Source organism: Trichechus manatus, unplaced genomic scaffold (genome assembly GCF_000243295.1).
Source record: "Trichechus manatus latirostris isolate Lorelei unplaced genomic scaffold, TriManLat1.0 scaffold00034, whole genome shotgun sequence".
Lineage (NCBI taxonomy): Eukaryota > Metazoa > Chordata > Mammalia > Sirenia > Trichechidae > Trichechus > Trichechus manatus.
In genome coordinates this window covers 10,180,036-10,200,884 of record NW_004443970.1, presented here as the reverse complement: position 1 = coordinate 10,200,884, position 20,849 = coordinate 10,180,036, and the positions used below count along the sequence as shown (strand labels likewise).

Here is a 20,849-nt window from a genome sequence, read left to right as displayed (position 1 = left end):
CACCAAGGTAGAATGTAGAATATTGTCTTTATAAACTGTGTTACGCCAATTGAGCTAGATGTTCCCATTGGGCACATTTTTCATGAACTAATCTAATCTTTCATTGACTAAAACTTGATATTTTAAGTAATGTCATCTGTTGAAGCATAAATTCACCAAACTGACAGCCTACAACAGATGTGAATCTTACCCTTTATTTTACCTAAAGTTAACTTGAAAGACTTCTGGCAAACAAATCCATCTTTACTCCATTTATAGGTTTTGTGCTTCTTTCTTCTTTAACCATATTTAAAAAATAAACTATATTTCTGGAATTAAAGACAGCATCAGCTGCAAGATTATTTTACGCAAGATTATGAAAGAAAAAAACATGGCAAATTAAGCTATGACTCACTGTCTTCAATGTCTTAATGACAGTCCAGCACAGTGCATGAATCAGCTGCACTACAGCCTCTAGCTGCTTTTGAAATCTTTGATCTTTCTGGGAACATGTGGCAATTTCTCTTGCCTTCAGATGTATTACTAACATAAGATAGGCAATCTTTTTGCACATCATCTCAGTAGCAAAACATAACAAAGTTTCATCCACATGTGGTAACTTCCTTAGATCAACAAAGCACTTGTTTGTTGCTTTGCAAGAAAAAAAAACTAACTGGTCACTCTTCCAAAGCGGCTCAGTTTCCAAACCCTTCTGGATACACAGTAACTATTCACTTCAATAGGGAATTCTAGTATAATCATTTTGAGGGCATTTTAATTACCAAATAAATTCAATGTGTGTGCTTCCAACAAAAACACCACACAACTGCCAACTCCATATTTTACTGGGTACTTCATTAGCTATAGTGTTATTCTAACTGTTTTGGGGCAGAAAACTAAAAGACTTGTTAGAAATACAAACTTTCGGGCCCTACCTCAGACCTACTGAATCAGAAATTTTGAAGTTGGGGCATTGCAATTTGTGTTTTAACAAGCTTCCATGTGATTCTAATGCTTGCTGAAGTTTGAGAAGCAACAGTCTAACTGGCAACGGGTCAGTCAGTCTAAACTAATCAAGTCAAACAAGAGATTAAACAAAGGAGATGACTAAAGCTGTAAAAAATATCCTTGGAATAATTAAACACAGTTCAGGTTTCCAGTCGTGGCTATTTAAATGAATGGTGAAATAAAGCTCCTGAGTACTAACTAACAAAATACACCCCCCGAAAAAAAAATGTGCTGTGTAGTATCAACCTAACTGGCACATGCAGATGACATAGTACAACCACCAACCACAATCATAGTACAAGCGAACTACCAACTCTGATGCCAGGCAGCTTAGCATCACCTGTTCTGATTTGAACAAAGCATCCCAAATTGTCTTTTCCAAAGAAAAATTACAGAAAAAAAAGGAGATCATAAAGGTGCGAAATCTTTTTCCAAAATAAAAGCCAGTTTAAAAAAAAAAAATTAGAAAAAGACAAACTATTTAAAGCTAGTCTACTAGCATGTTAACTTACACTAGAGATCCACTACTTTGCAAACAGCAAAACATCAGACCTAGAACCTAGAATTTATGCAATAAAGCAGCACTTCTGAACCAGCAAGTGTGTCCCAAACACTGAAGAAACTATCTTTGGGTCTTTATATAGGGACAATCTAAACTAATTTACAGTAATTTAGCAACAGTGCTCTCAAAAAAACTTCTTTAATTAGTAAACAAGTTATTTATTTAGTGCTAACACTGCATCAGGCAGGATTAGATTCTGAGTCCCTCAACTTTCGTCCTCTTTGTCATCCTTCTATGGTGAAATCTAAAGGCTTCTTTCTCCTGGCTATACAATGGATACGTAAGCATTTTATATCTATATATGAAGACAGCTAATGGAACGTACTGATATGTGTCTGATGTGTTCACTATGCCTACTCAATTTGCTGTGTAACTGATCTTCAGAAAGTTAAATCTCTACCTCTTTTTAACATCTAAAATCTCAAGAAATGAGTTGATAAATTACTATATAAAATACACGTAGGGAATCATAACCCCCTGCACTCAGTACAGCAGCATTCCCATTAGTTAAAACTACCACTGTTGTTAGCTGCCACTGAGTTGTCCCCAACTCATGGTGACTCCATGCACAACAGGAGCGGCCCACTGTGATCCACAGAGTTTTCACTGGCTGATTTTCAGAAGTAGGTCATCAGGCATTCTTCTAGTCTGTTTTAGACTTGAAGCTCCACTGAAGCCTGTTCAGCATTCACAGCAACATGCAAACCTCCACTGACAGATGGGTGGTGGCTGGACATAAGGTGCACTGGCCAGGAATTGAACTTGAGTCTCCTACATGGAAGGCGAAACTACTACTGAATCACCACCGCTTTCAATACTACCACTCGACTGTTGTTGTTAATTGCCATCCAGTCAATTCTGACTTGTTACAACCCCATGTATGCACAGTACAACTGCTCCACAGGGTTTTCAAGGCTGTGACCTTTCGGAAGCTGATTGCCAGGTCTTCCCAGGCATCAAGGGGGGTAGGATGGGGAGATCTGAACCGCCAGCCTTTCAGCAAGCAGTCAAGCACTTAACTACAACTGCCGTTAGGTGCCATCAAGTCATTTTCACTCATAGTGACCCTATGTGACAGAGTAGAACTGCCCCAACAGTTTCCTAGGCTGTGATTTTTACAGGAGCAAACCACCAGGTCTTTCTCCCAGGGAGCCACTGGATGAGTTGAATCTTTCGGTTAGCAGCTAAGTGCTTAACCATTAACAATGAGGGCGTCTTTAACTACCACCAGCCTCCTACTATTGAACAGGAAAAGAACTAGCCTTGAAAAACTTTTTTTTTCTCTTATAAGTAACTTATGGTAGTAACATACCCTTTTTATATGTTCATTAAAGAGAACACTAGGTTAGCACCAGCTCTGTGGCAGATTCTAGAAGAAATCCCAAAAAGCGTACTCTTGTTCAGAATAAGTCTTTTAAAAAGTTTAGTTTTAAATCCACAAGGAGTCTACAAGAAAACTTCTAGAGCTAATAGGGAAATTTAGTGAAGCTGCAGGGTACAAGCTCACGAAACAAAAATCAGCTGAGTTTCTATACACCAGCAATGAGAAATCTGAAAGGGAAATTAGAGAAACAATTACATTTACAATAGCATCTGAGAGAATAAAGTGTCTAGAAATAAATCTAACCAGGGGTATGAAGGACTTATACCATGAAAACTATAAAACACTGCTGAAAGAGATTAAAGAAGAGTTAAATGAAAAAATGTTACATGTTCATGGATTGGGAGACTTAATACTGTTAAAACGTCAATACTACCCAAAGCAATCTACAGATTCAACGCAATCCTGATCAAAATTCCAAAAGCCTTCTTTACAAAAATAGTAAAACCACGCCTCAACTTCATATGGAATGGGAAGAGGCCCCACATAGCTAAAGCAATGCTGAAAGAGAAGAACAAAGTAGTACTCACACTTTCTGATTTTAAAACATATGATACAGCTACAGTAATCAAAACAGTCTGGTACTGGTATTAACAACAGACACACAGACCAATGGAATAGAAATCAGAGTCCAGAAATAAATCTAAACATCTATGGTCAACTCATTTTTGACAAGCGTACTAAGTCCACCTGATGAGGAAAGAAGAGTTTCTTCAATAAATGGTGCTAGGAAAATTGGACTTTCACACACAGAAAAAATGAAACAGGATCCATACCTCACACCATACACAAAAACCAACTGAAAATGGATTAAGGACCTAAATGTGCAAACGAAAACCATAAAAGTCTTCGAACAAGAAGCAGGGGCAATGCTGTCAGGCCTAGCTTTCAGCAATGGATTATCTAATAACAAAAGCACAAACAGCAAAAGACAAAATAAATAGATGGGACCTCATAAAAATTGTAAACTTTTATTCATCAAAAGACTTTACCAAAAAAGTGAAGAGACAAGTTACCTACTGGGAGAATGTCTTTGGAAAACATATATCCGACAAGAATCTAATAACCAAAATATACATAAAACTTTGACAACAACAAAAAGACAACCCAATCATAAAATGGGCAAAGGACTTGAACAGATATTTCACCAAAGAAGACATTTAAATGACCATCAAACACATGAAAAGATGCTCAGCATCATTAAGTTATCAGAGAGATGGCAAATCAAAATGACGAGATACCGTTTCACTTCCATATGATGGCTAAGATAAAAAAACAGAAAATAACAAAATGTTGGTGAGGATGTAGGGAAACTGGAACCGTTTTATCTACTGCTGGTGGCAATGCAAAGTGGTACAGCCATTGTGGAAAACAGTGTGGCGGGTCCTCAAAAAACTAAAACTAGAACTACCATATGACCCAGCAATTCCACTCCTAGCTATATATCTAAAAGCCTTGAAAGCGGAGAGTCAAAGAGACTTGCACACCAATGTTCACTGCTGTACTATTCACAATAGTCAAAAGGCAGAAACAACCTAAATGCCCATCAACAGATGAATGGGTTAAAAAAAATGTGGTACATACATACAATGGAATACTACTCAGCCAATAGGAAAAATGAAGTCTTGACAGACGCTACAGTATAAATGGAGCATGAAGACATTATGTTGAGTGAAACAGGCCAATCACAAAATTACAATTACATGACCTCACTTACATAAAAACATAAGAAAAGGCAGACGTACAGGGACCAAACTTTATTAGCAGTTACCAGGGACAGGAGGGGAAAGAGAAGGATTAAGAGTGATGGAAAGATCATGCTGAATAAGGATTCTGTTGCACAGCCCATTACTGTAATTGCTGCCAATAAGTTGTACACCTGTAAAAAGCTGAACTGGCAACCAAAAGTTGTATGATAGATATATTTACAACAACAAAGACAGAAGCTGCTGAGGGTGCTTATGTACAACCAAATACCTCATGAGATTTGGTTCCTTGGTTTGGAGAGTCATAGTTTCATGGGACATCCCAGTCAATCAGTCTAATAATGTATTCAGTGCTTCTGTTCTACCTCCTAGTTCGTTGTTCAGTGCCCGGGGTCTTAAAAGCTTACAAGTGGTAATCCAAGGCACAACAATTGGTCTCTGTTCATCTGGAGCAACAGGAAAGTCAGGAATAGGAGGAGGAGAATTGCCTCCATGAACAAATGCCTCCTTTGCCATGAGACCATAAGAAATGGATGATGCCGGGCTACCATTACTGAACATTTTGATCAAAGATTCCACAGAAGAATCCTTATCAAAGGGGGAAAATGCAGAACAGAATTTCAAATTCTCATGGACTCTAGATTTTCTGGAGCCATGGAGGGTGAAAGAACCCCTGAAACTACTGCCGAGATAATCTTTAAACCTTAAACCAAAAATATCCCCTGAAGACTTCTTAAAACCAACCAATTATTCAGCTTAACTAGTAAAGAACATCTGCCTTGAGCATTATGCTCCTTTAAGAACTATCTGTATGGTATCAAACTGACAACAGCTACTTGAAAGGTTAGACAGGAACCTTAGGGGGCAGTGAGTTTATGTAAAAGAGGGAGGAACAACTCAGAAAAGGAGGGTAAGAATGGCTGCACAACTCAAAGAATGTAATCAATGCCACTAAACTGTACATGTAGAAGCTGTTGAATTGGTGTATGTTTTGTTATGCATATTCTCAACAACAAAATAAATAAAATTTAGAAGAAAAAAGTTTAGTTATAACTTCTGAGAATTCTATAAGAAAACATCACAATGCCAAAAATACTATCACTATGTGCTATTTATATACAAGCCACTTGTCACTCCCTATTAACTGAACTAAAATCTTTTACAAACATGCACCTTTTGAAAGCCTATCCTCTCTCCACTTCCTACCTACACACACACCCCCACAATATCTCATACAACTTTCTCACCTCCCGATTTCCAAATTCTATTCTCCCTATTCAACTGTGGCTTACCAAGAAAAAAGTCAATGAATGCACAGTATATCAAATGTCAGAATAATGAAATCATTCCTCCTAAAGAAGAGTAAAATGTGCCCTTTATTATTCTCAATTCCGTGACATTATTTGCTTTTTTAAATAGTATAAAATCATGAACTCTAGTTAATGGTTTACAGAGTCTACGGTGATGAAAATAGAAAGTGGTGATGGTTGCACAACATTGTGAATGTAATTAATGCCAGTGACCTGTACGCTTAAAATGGTTAAAATAACAAATTTTATATGTAGTTTGCTACAACAAAAATAATGAGCTATGGAATAATTGTTTTGTCAGTTACACTATAATTAAAAGTGGTTGATAACGTGCTATCACTAAGAAAATTTATTTAATAAGATTAAGATTTAAGTTAAAAATATGCCTCATAAAGTCATACAGATTTTAAAATTCAACTGTTATTAAGCATGTCATGGAATTTATTACCATGAAGTTCTAATAAATGAGATATATATAAAAACTAGACAAAAACGACATGAAACAAAGTGTGACTGGATATCCTGATTAAAAAAAAAATTTTGATGTTGTAATACTGTAGTTATATCTAAAAAAACAAAACTTTTAGAGATAGACACTGAAATATTTACTGATGAAATTATATATCTAGGATTTGCTTCAAAATAATACAGAACGGTGGAAAAGGTTACGATATGTATGAAGCAAGACTGGCCATGGTTGATGATGGGTGATAAAATACATAGTTGAAAATAAAATGAAAGAAACAAAACCCTTTGCCTCATTTATCACATAACACTATGTATCTCTGCCATCAGACATCTACTGCCCATGTAATGTTCTGTTCCAAAATTGTCTTTTATGTGACAAAATCATTAAGAAAAAATGATTTAAATGTTACATAAATACCGAATAAGGAGAAGCAACAAGAGCGAAAAAAGATTTTCAAAAGAAATTATCATCACAGATTCTAAGATGAAAATAAAAAATTAGGAAAGTTAAAGAAAATGTGAGAAAAGAGCTCAATATGGCAGTCAGTCATCTGCATTGCAGCTATAATGAAGAGGAACAAGGACCTTCAAAGGAGGCTCCAACAGTACATTACAGAAAAGTCTTCCTTTTAGCTCATAACACATGCATGGAAATAGCTGTATAACATTTAAATGCTCTCCCCCCAAATAAATCATATCCCATCCCACAGATCATTCTTGCTCAAAATACCTGTCTTTCACTAAGATAAATGACTACTTTTCTATCACATTTAAATGATACATCAGAATAATACTAAAATCACACATATCAGTAACATTTCACCTAAGATATACCCCCCCCCAAAAAAAACCTCGCTGCCCTCAAGTCATTTCCGACTCACAGCGACCCTACAGGACAGAGTAGAACTGCCCCATAGGGTTTCCAAGGAGCGCCTGGTGGATTCGAACTACTGACCTTTTGGTTAGCAGCCATAGCTCTTAACCACTATGCCACCAGGGTTTCCTCACCTAAGATAACAGTACCAAATAAAATCTGACCTCTGGACTTCAATTTCTACTTAATAGCTATATACATTCCTACCAATAAAAAGAATCCATATTAAAAAGTCATCTGGTAAGTCTAAAGTCTACTTTGGGCTATTATAAATTTAGATGACTTACGGTTCTACTAGCTAATACCCTATCTAGTGGCAGAAAACTAAAAGCACAGAAAGAAAAGTGTCAATTTTTTAAGATAGCACTTACTTGAGAATGGTTTTTGCACTACTGCAGTCTTCAAATCGAATGGAGTAACCAACTTCCTGGCCCAACATCACATCCATTTCATCAGCAACTCTCTGAGCCACACTCATTGCAGCCACTCTCCTGGGCTGGGTACAGGCAACTCCTCTCTTGGGTCCTGGTAATGACCGCATATACTCCACACACCACTGTGGAATCTATCAAATAATTTCACATTTAAATTAATTCTGCTCTGCCTGTACATCAAGTATATTTAACATAAAGTGTTTTATCTCATTCCAATAATTTAAAACAAAATTCAATTAGACAAATGACAAACAGAATTATTTATGCCTCTAACTTACAACATGAACTCTCTAAGCCAAGAAAGGGTCATGTATAACAGTGATATGACATAATTGTACTCCTGACTGGGCTAGGTCCACTGAGGTTTCGATGAATATGCTTACGACAAATTCTATTTTATAACAAACGTTAGCTTCCAAAAACACTAAGAAATTCTAGCTTTTAAATTCCTACACAATTCGAGTTAGACAAATGCAGATAAAGCAGAAATCAGATCTTCATGTAGTTATAAAGCTGTATCTTTTAATTCAATTCAATTTGCTCTGTAAGCCACCAGAATCTAACTCCTAACATCTAACCCTTTTGTCCTCCCATCCTTCTACAGAGGAAGATGGACAATGGCAACAGCTTAAGTACCATCTTACAAGTCAATAACTGCCAATCTCAAATTTAACAGGGCCTAGAAGAAAAGCAGCAGTAACACCACTTTCCTGAAGAAAGGAGGACATTCAAGTGAAAAGAAAAAAGGGACCCCCCCCCAAAAAAAGCCCATATTAGTTGTCATGATAACAATGCATTTCCTCCCTGTTCCAGTGTCAATAGAAGCTAACAGATCCTCTAATTTCATGGGTCTCCTCCAGTCACTTAATTGGAAAAAGAACCATGGGGAAAAAATGAGTCCACGTCCACTACATCAACAGCAGGAATCCACTGATAAAGGAAGAACATGACTAAATTTCCATCAAAGCCTTCAAAAGGCCATCAGATTCTACTGGTACAAGAAACATAGCTTTCCCAGTACAGTAACTGTACAAAGATACCTGATGAAGCATATTAGATGCTAATATTACTATTACTACATTTTTGTCAGGTTACTTCTGCAATTTTGGGATAACTGTTGTCACTGACAAATATCTGAAGGGGAGGAAAGATGATTATGCTGCTTCTTTAAGAAATCCAACAATGCATATCTTGAAAGGCTTCAAAGCCTTTAACAAACAAAAACACACCAAACTAAAATGGCAGTATCTGTAGACTCACAGATCCAGGTTTAGGTGGTTTTCCAACAAAGCTGTATATAACCCCGCCTCAGTCATCCTTTTACAAAGCCAAAATGTACTTTAAAAAACCAAGAAAAATGAAATTCAAAAAAACATCTCTGGCAAATTAAAGATATTTAAAATTAATTCAGAGTTCTTAAGGAAAGAACGTTCACCAATCTTTGAATTTGCTTCAGTGAAATGGAAAGCTTACTCTCCTTTAAAAAGAAGACAGTTTCAGTTAATGAATCAGTTCTCATTCTTTTGATCTCAGGACCTCTCTGTACTCTTAAAAAAACAAAGGATGCTAATCAATTAATCAGTTTATTAGCATACTGAAAAACTGTTGAAATATTTATTAATTCATATTAATAAACTCATTTTAACATAACATTTTCTATTAAAAAAAAAAACACATTTTCCAAACAAATAAGTTATCAAGAAGAGTGCACTGTTTGACGCTTCTGCAGATTTCTAATGTCTGGCTCAATAGAAGACAGCTGGATCTCATATCTGCTTTTACGTTCAATATGTTGCAACACATTGTTTTGGGTGCAGTATATGAAAAAAATACTAGGACATCATGGACGCTAGAAAGGGTTTCAGGGGCTTTTCAGGGTTCCCAGACATATTTGGAAAACTGCTAAGTTAAGGCATCTATTCACATTTCTAAAAAGAATAGCATTAGGAAGGGAAGCAGGTCCTGATATATGCGGGATACTGGCTTGTTCAAGCCAGTAATCAGTTCCTATAACTTCAGCTCAGCTTCTTCCCTTCCTCCACTTGAGCCCATTCTCATAAAAACTGACTCTCAACCCGCTAGTCTTGTTTTACGCATTATCCTGGGTGCTTATTTATTCCCCTAACTTCTAATACTTCCTATACATCAGTGTTAATCCTAACTCCAGCTCATACTTCAGACCTAGTGGTCATCTCCATTATAAGAATAAATAATTTATTGGTATCCCAAATTCAACAAGCCCAAATACTTATAGGTCTTCCCATGTCTCTTACTTAGTAACAGTTATATCTTGACTCTAATCCATCCTCTCTTCTTCACTCCCATTGCCCTTTGCAGAGTCAGACTTTTGCCATGACATCCTAAATGGTCTATCCTAATCCGCAAGATAAGGCTCAATTTACCACTCTCACCTGCCCCACTTTCCCCTTCACCCATACCCTACCACTCTGGCCAGGCCACAAAATGCTTGCCCTTTTCTAAACTTCCCTTGCTGTGCTATCCCTTAGCCTGAACGAGCTTCAGTTTCTTATATATGCATACAGTATCTGCATGCTAAACTGCAATGTAAAATGTCTTTACTGTGTACATTAGTGAAAAGTTTAAAGTCATTACACCTTAGATTTTTATTCTGGTAGGCACGAGATAACCAAAATGGCTGACTACTCTTTACGGTTTTGAGTCAAAGCTTTAAGAGTAGGACAAAAAAGCATTTGGGTGAAATTCACTATTTAGTCTGTTCAGTTTCCTGTCCAAGTCCCCCAAATGCCCTGCAATCCTAAATATCCAAGTATCCAGAAAAAGCCAAATATTATTCTAAATAATCACAAACCTCTTGTTTTGAGCTGACAGGACCTTTTTCTACACTTTCAATAAACAATCAAACTCATCTCTGAAATAAAGTTAATCATATCAGACCTGAGAAGAGCAGTAAGAGATAAATACAACTTGGGCTGTGGGACAAAGGGACAAGGTTTAGATGTTGAGCCCACATAAATCCATAAGCTATGAAACTCTGGGCAACCCTGAAAACTTCTCTAGGATTCTCATGAATCTCTCCAAGTCTCACTTTGCTCATCTGTTAAATGGTAAGTTAACACCTTCCTTGCAGGGTTGTTGAAAAGCATAAATGAAATAATACACATAAAGCAGGCAGTGCCTGGCTTTATCCAAGTGCTAATTAAGCAGGTATTGTTCATACTATGCACAATGGATAAACCATTTGAAATAATTATTAAAAATGCTGATACTGACACACTCTATAGTTGTGTCCTTCCATGTATTTCTTTAAATTTCAATAAGGTGATTAAAAAAAAACTCAGTTCCTAAGATCAACACTAAATTTTCCCTTATTTAAAAAGAAAAACTGTACTCAATAAGGCTCAGTCTTTAATAAAAGCTTCCTATTTCAGTCGCTATTAAAAAAAAAAAAAAACCCCACTGCTGTCGAGTCGATTCTGACTCATAGCAGCCCCATAGGACAGAGGAGAACTGCCCCATAGGGTTTCCAAGAAGCACCTGGAGGATCTGAATTGCTGACCTTTTGGTTAGCAGCCGTAGCACTTAACCACTACCCCACCAGGGTTTCCTCAGTTGCTATAGCAGCCTGCAAAATGTCTCCATGAAATAGTAGATTTGTGGCACATGTAACTAAAAAAATGGATAAACTGTATATGCAGTATGCTTAAGTATATAAACATGTATCACAGGTACATAAACATGGAAAATAAGCCAGAAGAAAATACAACATAATAATAATTCTCTCTACATCATAAGATGAATAACTATTAAATGCTTTTCAATGCTTTCCATTTCTATTTTCTATAATGACCAGGGGTTAGTATTTTTGTAATCAAAAGAAAAAATTTTAACTAATGGTTCAGGCTCAAGCATGTGAAAAGATGGTTAGACTTACTCACAGCAATAAAATGCAAATTTAAAATTACACTGAGGTATCATTTTTCACCTAGCAGATTTGTAAAAACCTAAGAGTTCAGAAATATACTTTAATGGTTTCCCACACATGTTCTCACAAATGCTCGTGACAGGGTAAACTGAGATGCTCCCTCTGGAGGGGGCTATCTGGCTGTATATATCGCAATTACAAATGACCCTCTGACCCACTTCTCGTAATTTATCCTACAGATATACTTTCACATGTAAAACAACCATTGCAAACAGCCTAGATGTTAGTCAACAGGGACCCAGTTAGTAATGGCACATCCACGTTTGAAAAATATCCTAGATCGGTTACTAACAAGACATTAGGTTCTATGTGTATGGATGTAGCTAGATGGATGGAGGTCATGGGTAAGCAGACTTTACTACATGGCTTTTAGGGCTGCTATTTTTTGAAAGACTAGATAATATCCACATGATTAAAAAAATTCCAAAAACAAAATCAAGCCCCCAAACAAAGAAACAAACAACAAAAACCACTCCAATGATTCACATCTCTCAACTGAAACACAAACCTATACCCCCAAACCTATACTGGCCCACAGTCAACATGGGTGGGAAAATATCATTCTGCCATATTTAAAGTAACAAAATTGGAAAACAGAAAATCTATTTCCCTCCATAGACTCATGAAAGATAGGTAACTCCTTACAGGAATCCCACTCTGGAAGTCACTAAAAAGTACTAAACATCAAAGCAGCTATTCCTCAAGGTGTTCTATAAAACAACTGGAAAAAACACCAAGATCAAATAAGCAACATTTGGTAAACTTAAAATGTTAAACATTAATAAAATATGTACAGTGGTATACATTAACTCACCTGTGTTGTTTTACCAGAACCAGTCTCACCAACCAGTACAAAGGACTGATGTCTAACCAGGATATCTGTAAACCTATCCTTGTATTCCCAAACAGGCAGCTGGAGTCGTTTCTTTAGGATATCATAGTATCGAGGAGTATGGGGTAAATTGGTGAATGGATTAATGCACTGTGGAAGTGATGTGTGTCCTGCGTGTCCAGTATGTGCTGAATGAGCAGAATGTGTTGAATGTGTTGAATGTGCGGAGTGGGTTGAGTGAGCTGAATGGGAAGCTTTCAGAGGTGGTAATCCAGCACTGATAAGCATGGCATTAGTTGAAGCTCGCAATTCCTTCTCCTTCTCTTTCTCCCTCTCCCGTTCTCTATCTCCTCTATCACGTTCTCGGTCCCGATCTTTAGACCGATCTTCACGATCCCGGTCACGATCTCGATCCTTCCTGAAAATTAAAATTTAGAATTCAGCTTCTGAATTTTATGCAAAATGTTCACAATGGTGTTACAATCACAAAGAACAACTTAAAAGTCCAATAACCAAATGAGTAAACTGATAGAAAACTCAATAAATTACATAACTATCAGAAATAACAAATAAGAACTTAATAATCACTGATCCCCTATGCCTTACTCATAAATATCTTCCCCTTCCTTGGTTTGATGATGCCTCAAATTCTTTTCTTTCCACAATCTTTAACTATGAGCTGAGAAATACAAGAACTTGGCCTTCCACAAGTGAAATCCCCTCCTACTGAGAAATTAGAGACTGAAGGTGGGGTAGGGAAAAGGTAGGCCCAAATCTGGGAAAGGAGGATGGCATCACTATCTTTCCCAGGTTCTCCTTCAAAATTATGTGAGGAGGTATTTTTTGCATAGAAAGTAAATTCAAAATTTAGCAGGAATATTGCTAGGTACACTGCTATTGTGAAAACAGACAACTCCACCTTACATTGGTTATAATAAACAATGGTGGTTTTGCACATTTTCTTTTAGACTTTATTTCTAATAATTTTCTTATTATTCCTTTGCCAGGGGAAAATGCTTTATGTTGTAATGCTAAACGAAAAAGGCATGTATGTTAAAGTATGTTAACATGACATAATCGAGCATCTCCACTATGAGTTGAGAAGCATCTAAACTATGGAATAAAAAAATGAGTTACAGGATTAGATATACACTTCAACATTTTCCCAGTTTTGTTCAATAAGCATATGTTGCTTTATGATCGGAGAAAGTGAAATTAAAACTTTTATTCTTTTGTTCTTTACTCTTGCATGTTACAGCCTTAACAGCAGTAGTAAACACTGGATGTACTGTGTAAACCTACGTACCTTCGATCAACCATAAAATAAAATATGGCCAAATTAAAAACACATTTCCTGAACACTATTAAACTGTTTAAAATGTTAAAATTATGCAGAGAGCCACTATATTAAACTTGTGTGCCGTCAAGTCAATTCAAACACATAGTGACGCTACAGAACAGAGAAGAACGGCCCCATAGGGTTCGCTAGGCTGTAATCTTTATGGAAGCAGACCACCAGGTCTTTTCTTCTGTGGAGTGGCTGGTAGGTTTGAACTGCCAACCTTTCAGTTAGCAGCTGAGTGCTTAACCATTGCATCACGCAGGCTCCTTACATTAAACTTAGTAGTGGTCAATTTTAAGTAGTCAATTCTGGTATCTACTTTCAGTTACTAGTCCTGTAAACAGAGACGGTCCCTAATACAATAATTTTAAAATCATCTGTTTACTCATTCTACTAAACCAGTTTACTTCAGATCCAGCTCTACAGAAGACAAACTTGCCACTAGATGTTCAGACCCATACTTGAAATAGTGAGGCAACACGACAGCTACGACAAAAGCCCCTAAACACATCATTGTTCCTTACCCATAAAACACAAAAGCACGAGAATTTCCCATGCCCCAGGTATCACTAGAAGAGCTGCTAAACGCATTCATTCTCTCTAATAAATTGCATGTGAGCCGGGCAACAGTAACTTCCCTAGGGAGAGTACAATTAAAATGTTAAACCCAGAGTGAGTTAAGATGGTTCCTCAACTACAGAAATAGCAAATTATATCTGGTCATGTCCTTCCTAAATATAATTCTATCCATATAAATTTACTTAAGGGAGAAAAAGCCTTATTTTATATTCTACCTTTTCCTGTTCCAGTGTTCACTTTCTACAGAATCATATGACATACAAACTAGAACTGAATGAAACCACTCATACCACCTGGCATAAAGAGAAAGGAAACCAAAGGAAAACTTAATAAACATATAAAATGAAATCTCACAATTCAAAACTTCAGAGTCCTGGCCTATCTTTGAAATATGCTATCAACCAACCTCTTTGCTTCTCTCATTCTGCATCTGGTTTAAGACGCTCATTAATTAAATAAGGATTTATATTGCCCTCAAATGCAAATGAGGAGGAGTTTATATTAGGGTCCATAGAAACGTGCCCAGCCAAGGGAGAAGCAATGTAGCCACCAATGGTTCAAGGAGTAGACACCTTAAAGATCACAGAACATAAGAGCTAGAAAAGAACCCTTAAAGAACATATGGTCCAAATAAAGATGAAGGCCAAACTGATGTCACAGGCTTTAGGATCATACACTTGAAAAAAAGGATTCATGTTCCCAATACCCACTCCACAAGGGAGGGGAGGAGGAACAAAAAACAAAACTTAATGAACTACTCCTATACTTTTAGCACAGTACCAGGCACTTAAGAGATGAACCTAACCTTTCAAGAGTTTACAGAATTGAGGGGTATAATAGGGGGTGGACAAAGATAATCATGCGCTGCCTTGCTTTGTTACAGTAATATCTATATTAACAAACATGTTTTTCAAGGACCCACTTCATTAGAAACTTCATTACCAAAATCAGCTACAGCATAGAATACACTGTGAAGACACAAAGATTAACTTCTGACCAAGAAATGGGGGTAGCAGTGGAAAATGAATAAGGAAGACCGAAGAAGAACTGATGCATTTGAACTGTGGTACTGGCAAAGAATACTGAATATATCATGGGCTGCCAGAAGAACAAACAAATCTGTCTTGGAAGAAGTACAGCCACAATGTTCAAGTGAGGATGGTGAGACTTTGTCTCACATACTTTGGACATGTTATCAGGAGGGACCATTCCCTGAAACAGGACATCATGCTCGGTAAAGCAGAGGATCAGTGAAAAAGAGGAAGACCCTCAGCAAGATGGACTGACACAGTGGCTGCAATGATGAACTCAAACATAGCAACAATCGTGAGGATGGTGCAGGACTGCTTCGTTCAGCTGTACATAGGGTCCCCGTTATAAGTTGGAACTGACTCGATGGCACCCAACAACAACAAGAATTGTGTAAGAGTAAGAGGCGCACTGGGATCACAGTTATATAACAGTGGGCAAGCCATAAACTGCAATTTACAACTTGGGTGGGTAAAGTAGTGAAAAAGCATTAATAAGTCTCTTTGGTTACATAAGACAGCAGCAGGGAGGATGAAGAAAACAAATTTCAATCACCTCGAAATGCTAGATATGGCTCACTGCCTAAACTGTCTAGCTTCAACAGGAGGATAAAAATTATAATTCAGTTAAATGAGGATTCAAACCCTCTGCTTTATAAATATGTATCCACTATTGTAAGTATGTATAGTTTCTTTTACAAATACCTTACCATAAAGGAGCTTTGTTCTTAAAATATTTACTAACTGAAGTATAATTCTTAAAAAAAAAAAAAAAAAAAAAAAATCAAAACAGTGCTTTATAGTCACTTAGCCACAATACTGGCAGGGACAAAGATAAAATATGACAGTTATTAAGCACATGGTTCTCTACTGTCTCCCTCAATCCTGGCTGTGCCCTTTTAAACTAGCTGAACTGACCACAGGAAGTTAATTTCTTACTGTCTCAGTTTCTTCATGTATAAAATGTGGCTATTAACAATATCTATCTTGTGGAGTATCTCAAGGATTAAATGAGTTAATATATGTAACGGGCTTAAAGTGGTGCATGGCAGATAGCAAATGCCCAATAAATATTTGGTTATCATTAAAGATTTTTTTTAATTTGCAAATTTACAATGCCATGTTAAGAATACCATGTTAAAGAAGAATATGCTACTGCTGCTGAAGATGTAAACTGATCATAAAAATCAGTAGATTTTAAATAAGTATTGCTTTGTCTCTGGCAATCTCACTTTCAGAACTAGTTGTAAAGTTTACAAATATATACATATAAGGATGTTTATCATACTTTTTTATTCACAATAATGAAGACTGGGAAACTAAACATCTATGAACAGGAATTGGCTAAATAAGCTATGACACATGTTTACGACTGGAATACTATGCAGCCAACGAAACGGTATATTTATAGTAGTTCATGACATGTTTCTGAAAAAAATCAAACCACAAAACAACAAACACTGATATCTAACTCATGTCAACTATAGTTCATATTTGTGAGTCAACATGCAGAGATCAAAAATGTTCGTCAAAGGATTAAAGGTGGGGATGTTTTCAGGAATTTTTTTCTTTTTTCTTTATACCTCTGTGCATGGACTTCTTATGTTCCCAAGGGCAAGTTACTTAACTTCACCTATACCTTAAGATTATAGTGAAAATGTTTATATGTATAGCACCTAGAACAATGCTGTGTGCACAGTAAGCACTGTATATATGTAATCATATTAATTAGTATGTTTCACTTTTTATACAATTAACAGGAAAAGCTCTTATCAGGAAATAACAAATCAAAGTGAAAAATGCCCCTACTTTCAAAAAGAGTTTTTCACACTCTAACACTATTGTCTTTTGGGGATAAATTTTAGAAGATTTTGTGGGATGACGGAAAAAGGAATAAGGCCAGAGTATGTAACATAAACCTCCAACTTCTCTATTTGACCCCCAAGTTAAAATATGCCAGAAGAAAATAAAGTCACAAATAGTTTGGGAGCATGAATGTGAGTGAAATCTCCCACTGAATTACCCTCCATTTGCAGTATTGAGAGAATGGGAAAACAGCCAGTTATACTGGGCAGTGGCACTCACAGGCTGACAAGCCTATGCTCTGATAAAACCTACCGCTAACAGGGTTTTTTTAAAAAAAATCTGCAGAGTTGCATTTGAAAAGGCAGTCACCAAAAGTGACTTAAGTTGCTAAGTATGAAAAACACTCGAGCACTAATGAATGCTGCAAGCCCACTGCTAAAGAATACTAGTTCTACAAGAAATGAATTACTCAAGATCTGAAAGTATAAAAACTGCCCTCCAGAATCTCAGAACTTGGGCCTTATTCAAAAGATGAACTCTTTTTCACCTACATACGGAAAGCACACCACCACAGACTCAAAAAGCAGACATTTCTATCAAAGACATTTGTTTTGCAAGGGAAAGGGAGCAACCACATACACAGATCATGAGACCAGTAGCTCCAAAGAAAGCATTTTTAATGTTGTACATACACACAGATATATTTTGTTCCAATCTAAAGTCCTGCAAGACATCAGTTTGTTCCATCTCACCCAGACAACAAGCAATTTATTTTTGTTTCACAGACATTAAGAACCAAGTGTTCTCAACTTTATAAGTCATTAAAATCGGCTGCAGTAACTTTAAACAACATAGGCTGTATGTTGTAATAGAAAAAGCTAACAGTGAAAAATCAAAAGCTCAGGGTTCTAGATCTGGCAGTCAACTGTGTAAACTTGCACAAACCACCTTAACAACTCTGGGTCTCCTTTTCCCACTCCTTGAGTGAGGCTGTAAAGTCACTTCAGCTCTGAAGGTCTGTGACATGTAGCTCCAACACGCTCAAGTTTTGCTGGCTGGGGTTTTTTTGGGGGGAGGGGAGGGGCAGCCTAGGGAGAAAACTAATTTCTAATTTTGTAAACTAGAGAATTTACAAGATTAAAATGTGACATACTTCTGCTTTAGATATTCAGTACGTGGAACGGCATCAGAAAGTATATCCTATCCTGGCTTATACTGGACACTAAACAGAGACCTAAAAAATCAATCCAGACCAAGGGTTTCTGGTCAACAAAAATTCACAAAAGCTACACAGAAGATTTAACACAGTTATTCTGTACACACACACACAATAAGATGATAAAAGCATCCAAGGTGTCTGAATATTCAGGATATTGTGTTTTTGCCTGAATTATCCAAATAAATCTCTGTACTTCCGGAATAAAAAAAACAGAACAAATAATGACTTCGATGCAATTACTAATGCACCTTTAACGAAAGGCTAAGGGAAAAGAAAGTTATCTGAAACACTGTGAGTCTGTGTAAATATTTCAACTCCCAAACAACCTCCCCACAGGGCCATACTTTGCCATAAATACTAAAAGCATTTTTTGAAAAGGGTTTTTTTCAAAAGCTACTTATGAGGAACGGGGGAAAATCCATAGGAAATAACTTACGGGGAAAAAAGGAAAGCCGCCTCTCCTTACCCCAGGGATTTCCAATGCCAATGTTTTCACTAAAGCAGGAAATAAAGGAGATGGCGGGAGTGTAGGCAGAGAGCGGAAGTTTGCCTAGTATCTTTGAAGTGTTTGAATGGACCGAGGCACGCTGTCTCCCGCCAAACTATAAACGCAGCCTTCTCCATCCTACCAACCTTCCAGCCCACCAGGTGTACTTCATGTGTTCCTTTCTCTCGACAGGCCCTCCACTCTCCCTTTCCCCGAGAACTCCTCGTGTGCACGTCTCACATTCAACTCCTGCCACCTCCATCCCAGCGTACACAAGAACCCACGCGCTTCTCTACGCCCTCTGACTTTCCCTTCCTGAGATCCAGCCACTCCCCAAGGTCCTCTCCCCGGCCCCTCGGCCTAAGAAGTGCCTGGTGCCCTTGGAAGCGAATACTCTTGCCGCGCCCTCCCCCTTCACTCTCCCCCCCCCCCAGCTCCAGGCCTTACTCGGGAACCCAAACCACGAGGTTCGCGGTTCCCTCCCGCCTGCCCCCCTCGAAAAGAATCTTGCTCTAATCCGCCCGGCAGAGACGTCCTCGTGGCCACGACAGGCCTCTCCACCTACCCGACGAGGGCGGGCTGCGGCCCAGCCACACACTCATCCCCCGCGCCCTTGCTGGGCCGACCGCCGAGAGTGGCGCCGCTTTCCCCAGCCCAGGGGAAAACAAAGGCTCGACTCCAGAGCCTGCTCGGTTAGGCCGGCCCGGGCCTGCTCCCCGCCGGACCGCCCCGACTCCAACAAAGCCCGAACCGCTGCCTCGCGCCCCCGGCCTGGCTTACCCATCGGTCCCCGCACGCTTCTTGCCGGAGGGATAATCCTCCCCCAGATCCAACCGATGCCGCTTGGACATCTTCGTACTCTTCGAGCGGGTGGTTACGAAGAAGTAGAAAAAAGAGAAGCTACTGGCTGTAGTGACGCAGTCGAGGGCAGCTACTCAACTCTGGAGAACCCCAACCCCTCCCGCTACAACAGCTTACACCGTGCGGCCGGAACCAGGAGCTAAAATGGCGGCGTCGACGAGAGCTGGGCTTGCGCGCGCGCGCGCTTCCGCAGCGTGCGTACTGTGCGTGCGTGCGTTTGTGGTGCACGCGCACGACGCCCGGAGGCGGCAACTCCGGCCCCGCCCACCACCACTCTGGCCCGCCCACCCCGCGCCTCGCCTGGTTTTCCCTTTTCCCGGCGTTTTCCACCATCTGAAAAGCTGTAAGGGGGTGTGAGTCCGAGGCCCTTCTGGCTGCTCTTCAGTCTCACCGTCCCACTCTGATTTAGGAAATTGAAAGGGAGGAAGTCTAGTCCTAGTTAGGAAACCCTGCATATTCTGTATTGTCTCGGCTTTGGGGCAATCTGGGATCGGCAGAGCCAGGATTGGAACCTAACCTAAAACTACAAATCTAGAGCTTGTAGCTACTGCACCAGACAATTGTAGAGAGGAAGCAGAGATGAGAAAATGTCATGACTTGCCGTGATCCGTTTTGCCCTTTCTCTACCCAACACGGACAACATACTTTTGACCTGTAAAAGTTGTGTTTGAGTAGAGAAAATTGGCAATAAGGGGATAATTAACTTTTTCTTTTTTTTCTGTATGTCTGTTTTGCACTTGTGACAGTGTTAATCCTACCTCTGTACCTCACTCTTATGGTAGCCCTGCATGGTAGATGTTATTTTATAGGCACGGAAGCTGAGGCTCAGGGAGGTTATGAAATGTGCCCCAAATTGCACAGCCAATAGTGCTGTACCTAAAGCAATGGCAAACTAGTGAGGCAACATGTCTCACATGCCTTTTGTGGATCTCTCACCCTATCTTGCTGGGCTGTGTCCATTCCAGAAAGAAATGCACAAGGAAAAGAGCTGTGGACCAACCCCATTCCG

The 20,849-nt window shown here is 38.6% G+C and overlaps 1 protein-coding gene across 1 annotated transcript in view; it reads right to left on the bottom strand.

The window, feature by feature from the left end:
- DHX15 (DEAH-box helicase 15) overlaps positions 1 to 20,008 on the bottom strand; it is a 49,191-nt gene extending 29,183 nt beyond the window's left edge. Inside the window, exons 1-3 of the mRNA XM_004375136.3 lie at positions 19,760 to 20,008; positions 12,501 to 12,936; positions 7,660 to 7,853 (exon numbers count right to left, since the gene is read on the bottom strand). Coding sequence (XP_004375193.1) covers positions 7,660 to 7,853; positions 12,501 to 12,936; positions 19,760 to 19,830 — 701 coding nt within the window. The 5' untranslated portion in view covers positions 19,831 to 20,008. The remainder of the gene's footprint in view (positions 1 to 7,659; positions 7,854 to 12,500; positions 12,937 to 19,759) is intronic.
- Between the last annotated feature and the right edge of the window lie 841 nt (positions 20,009 to 20,849).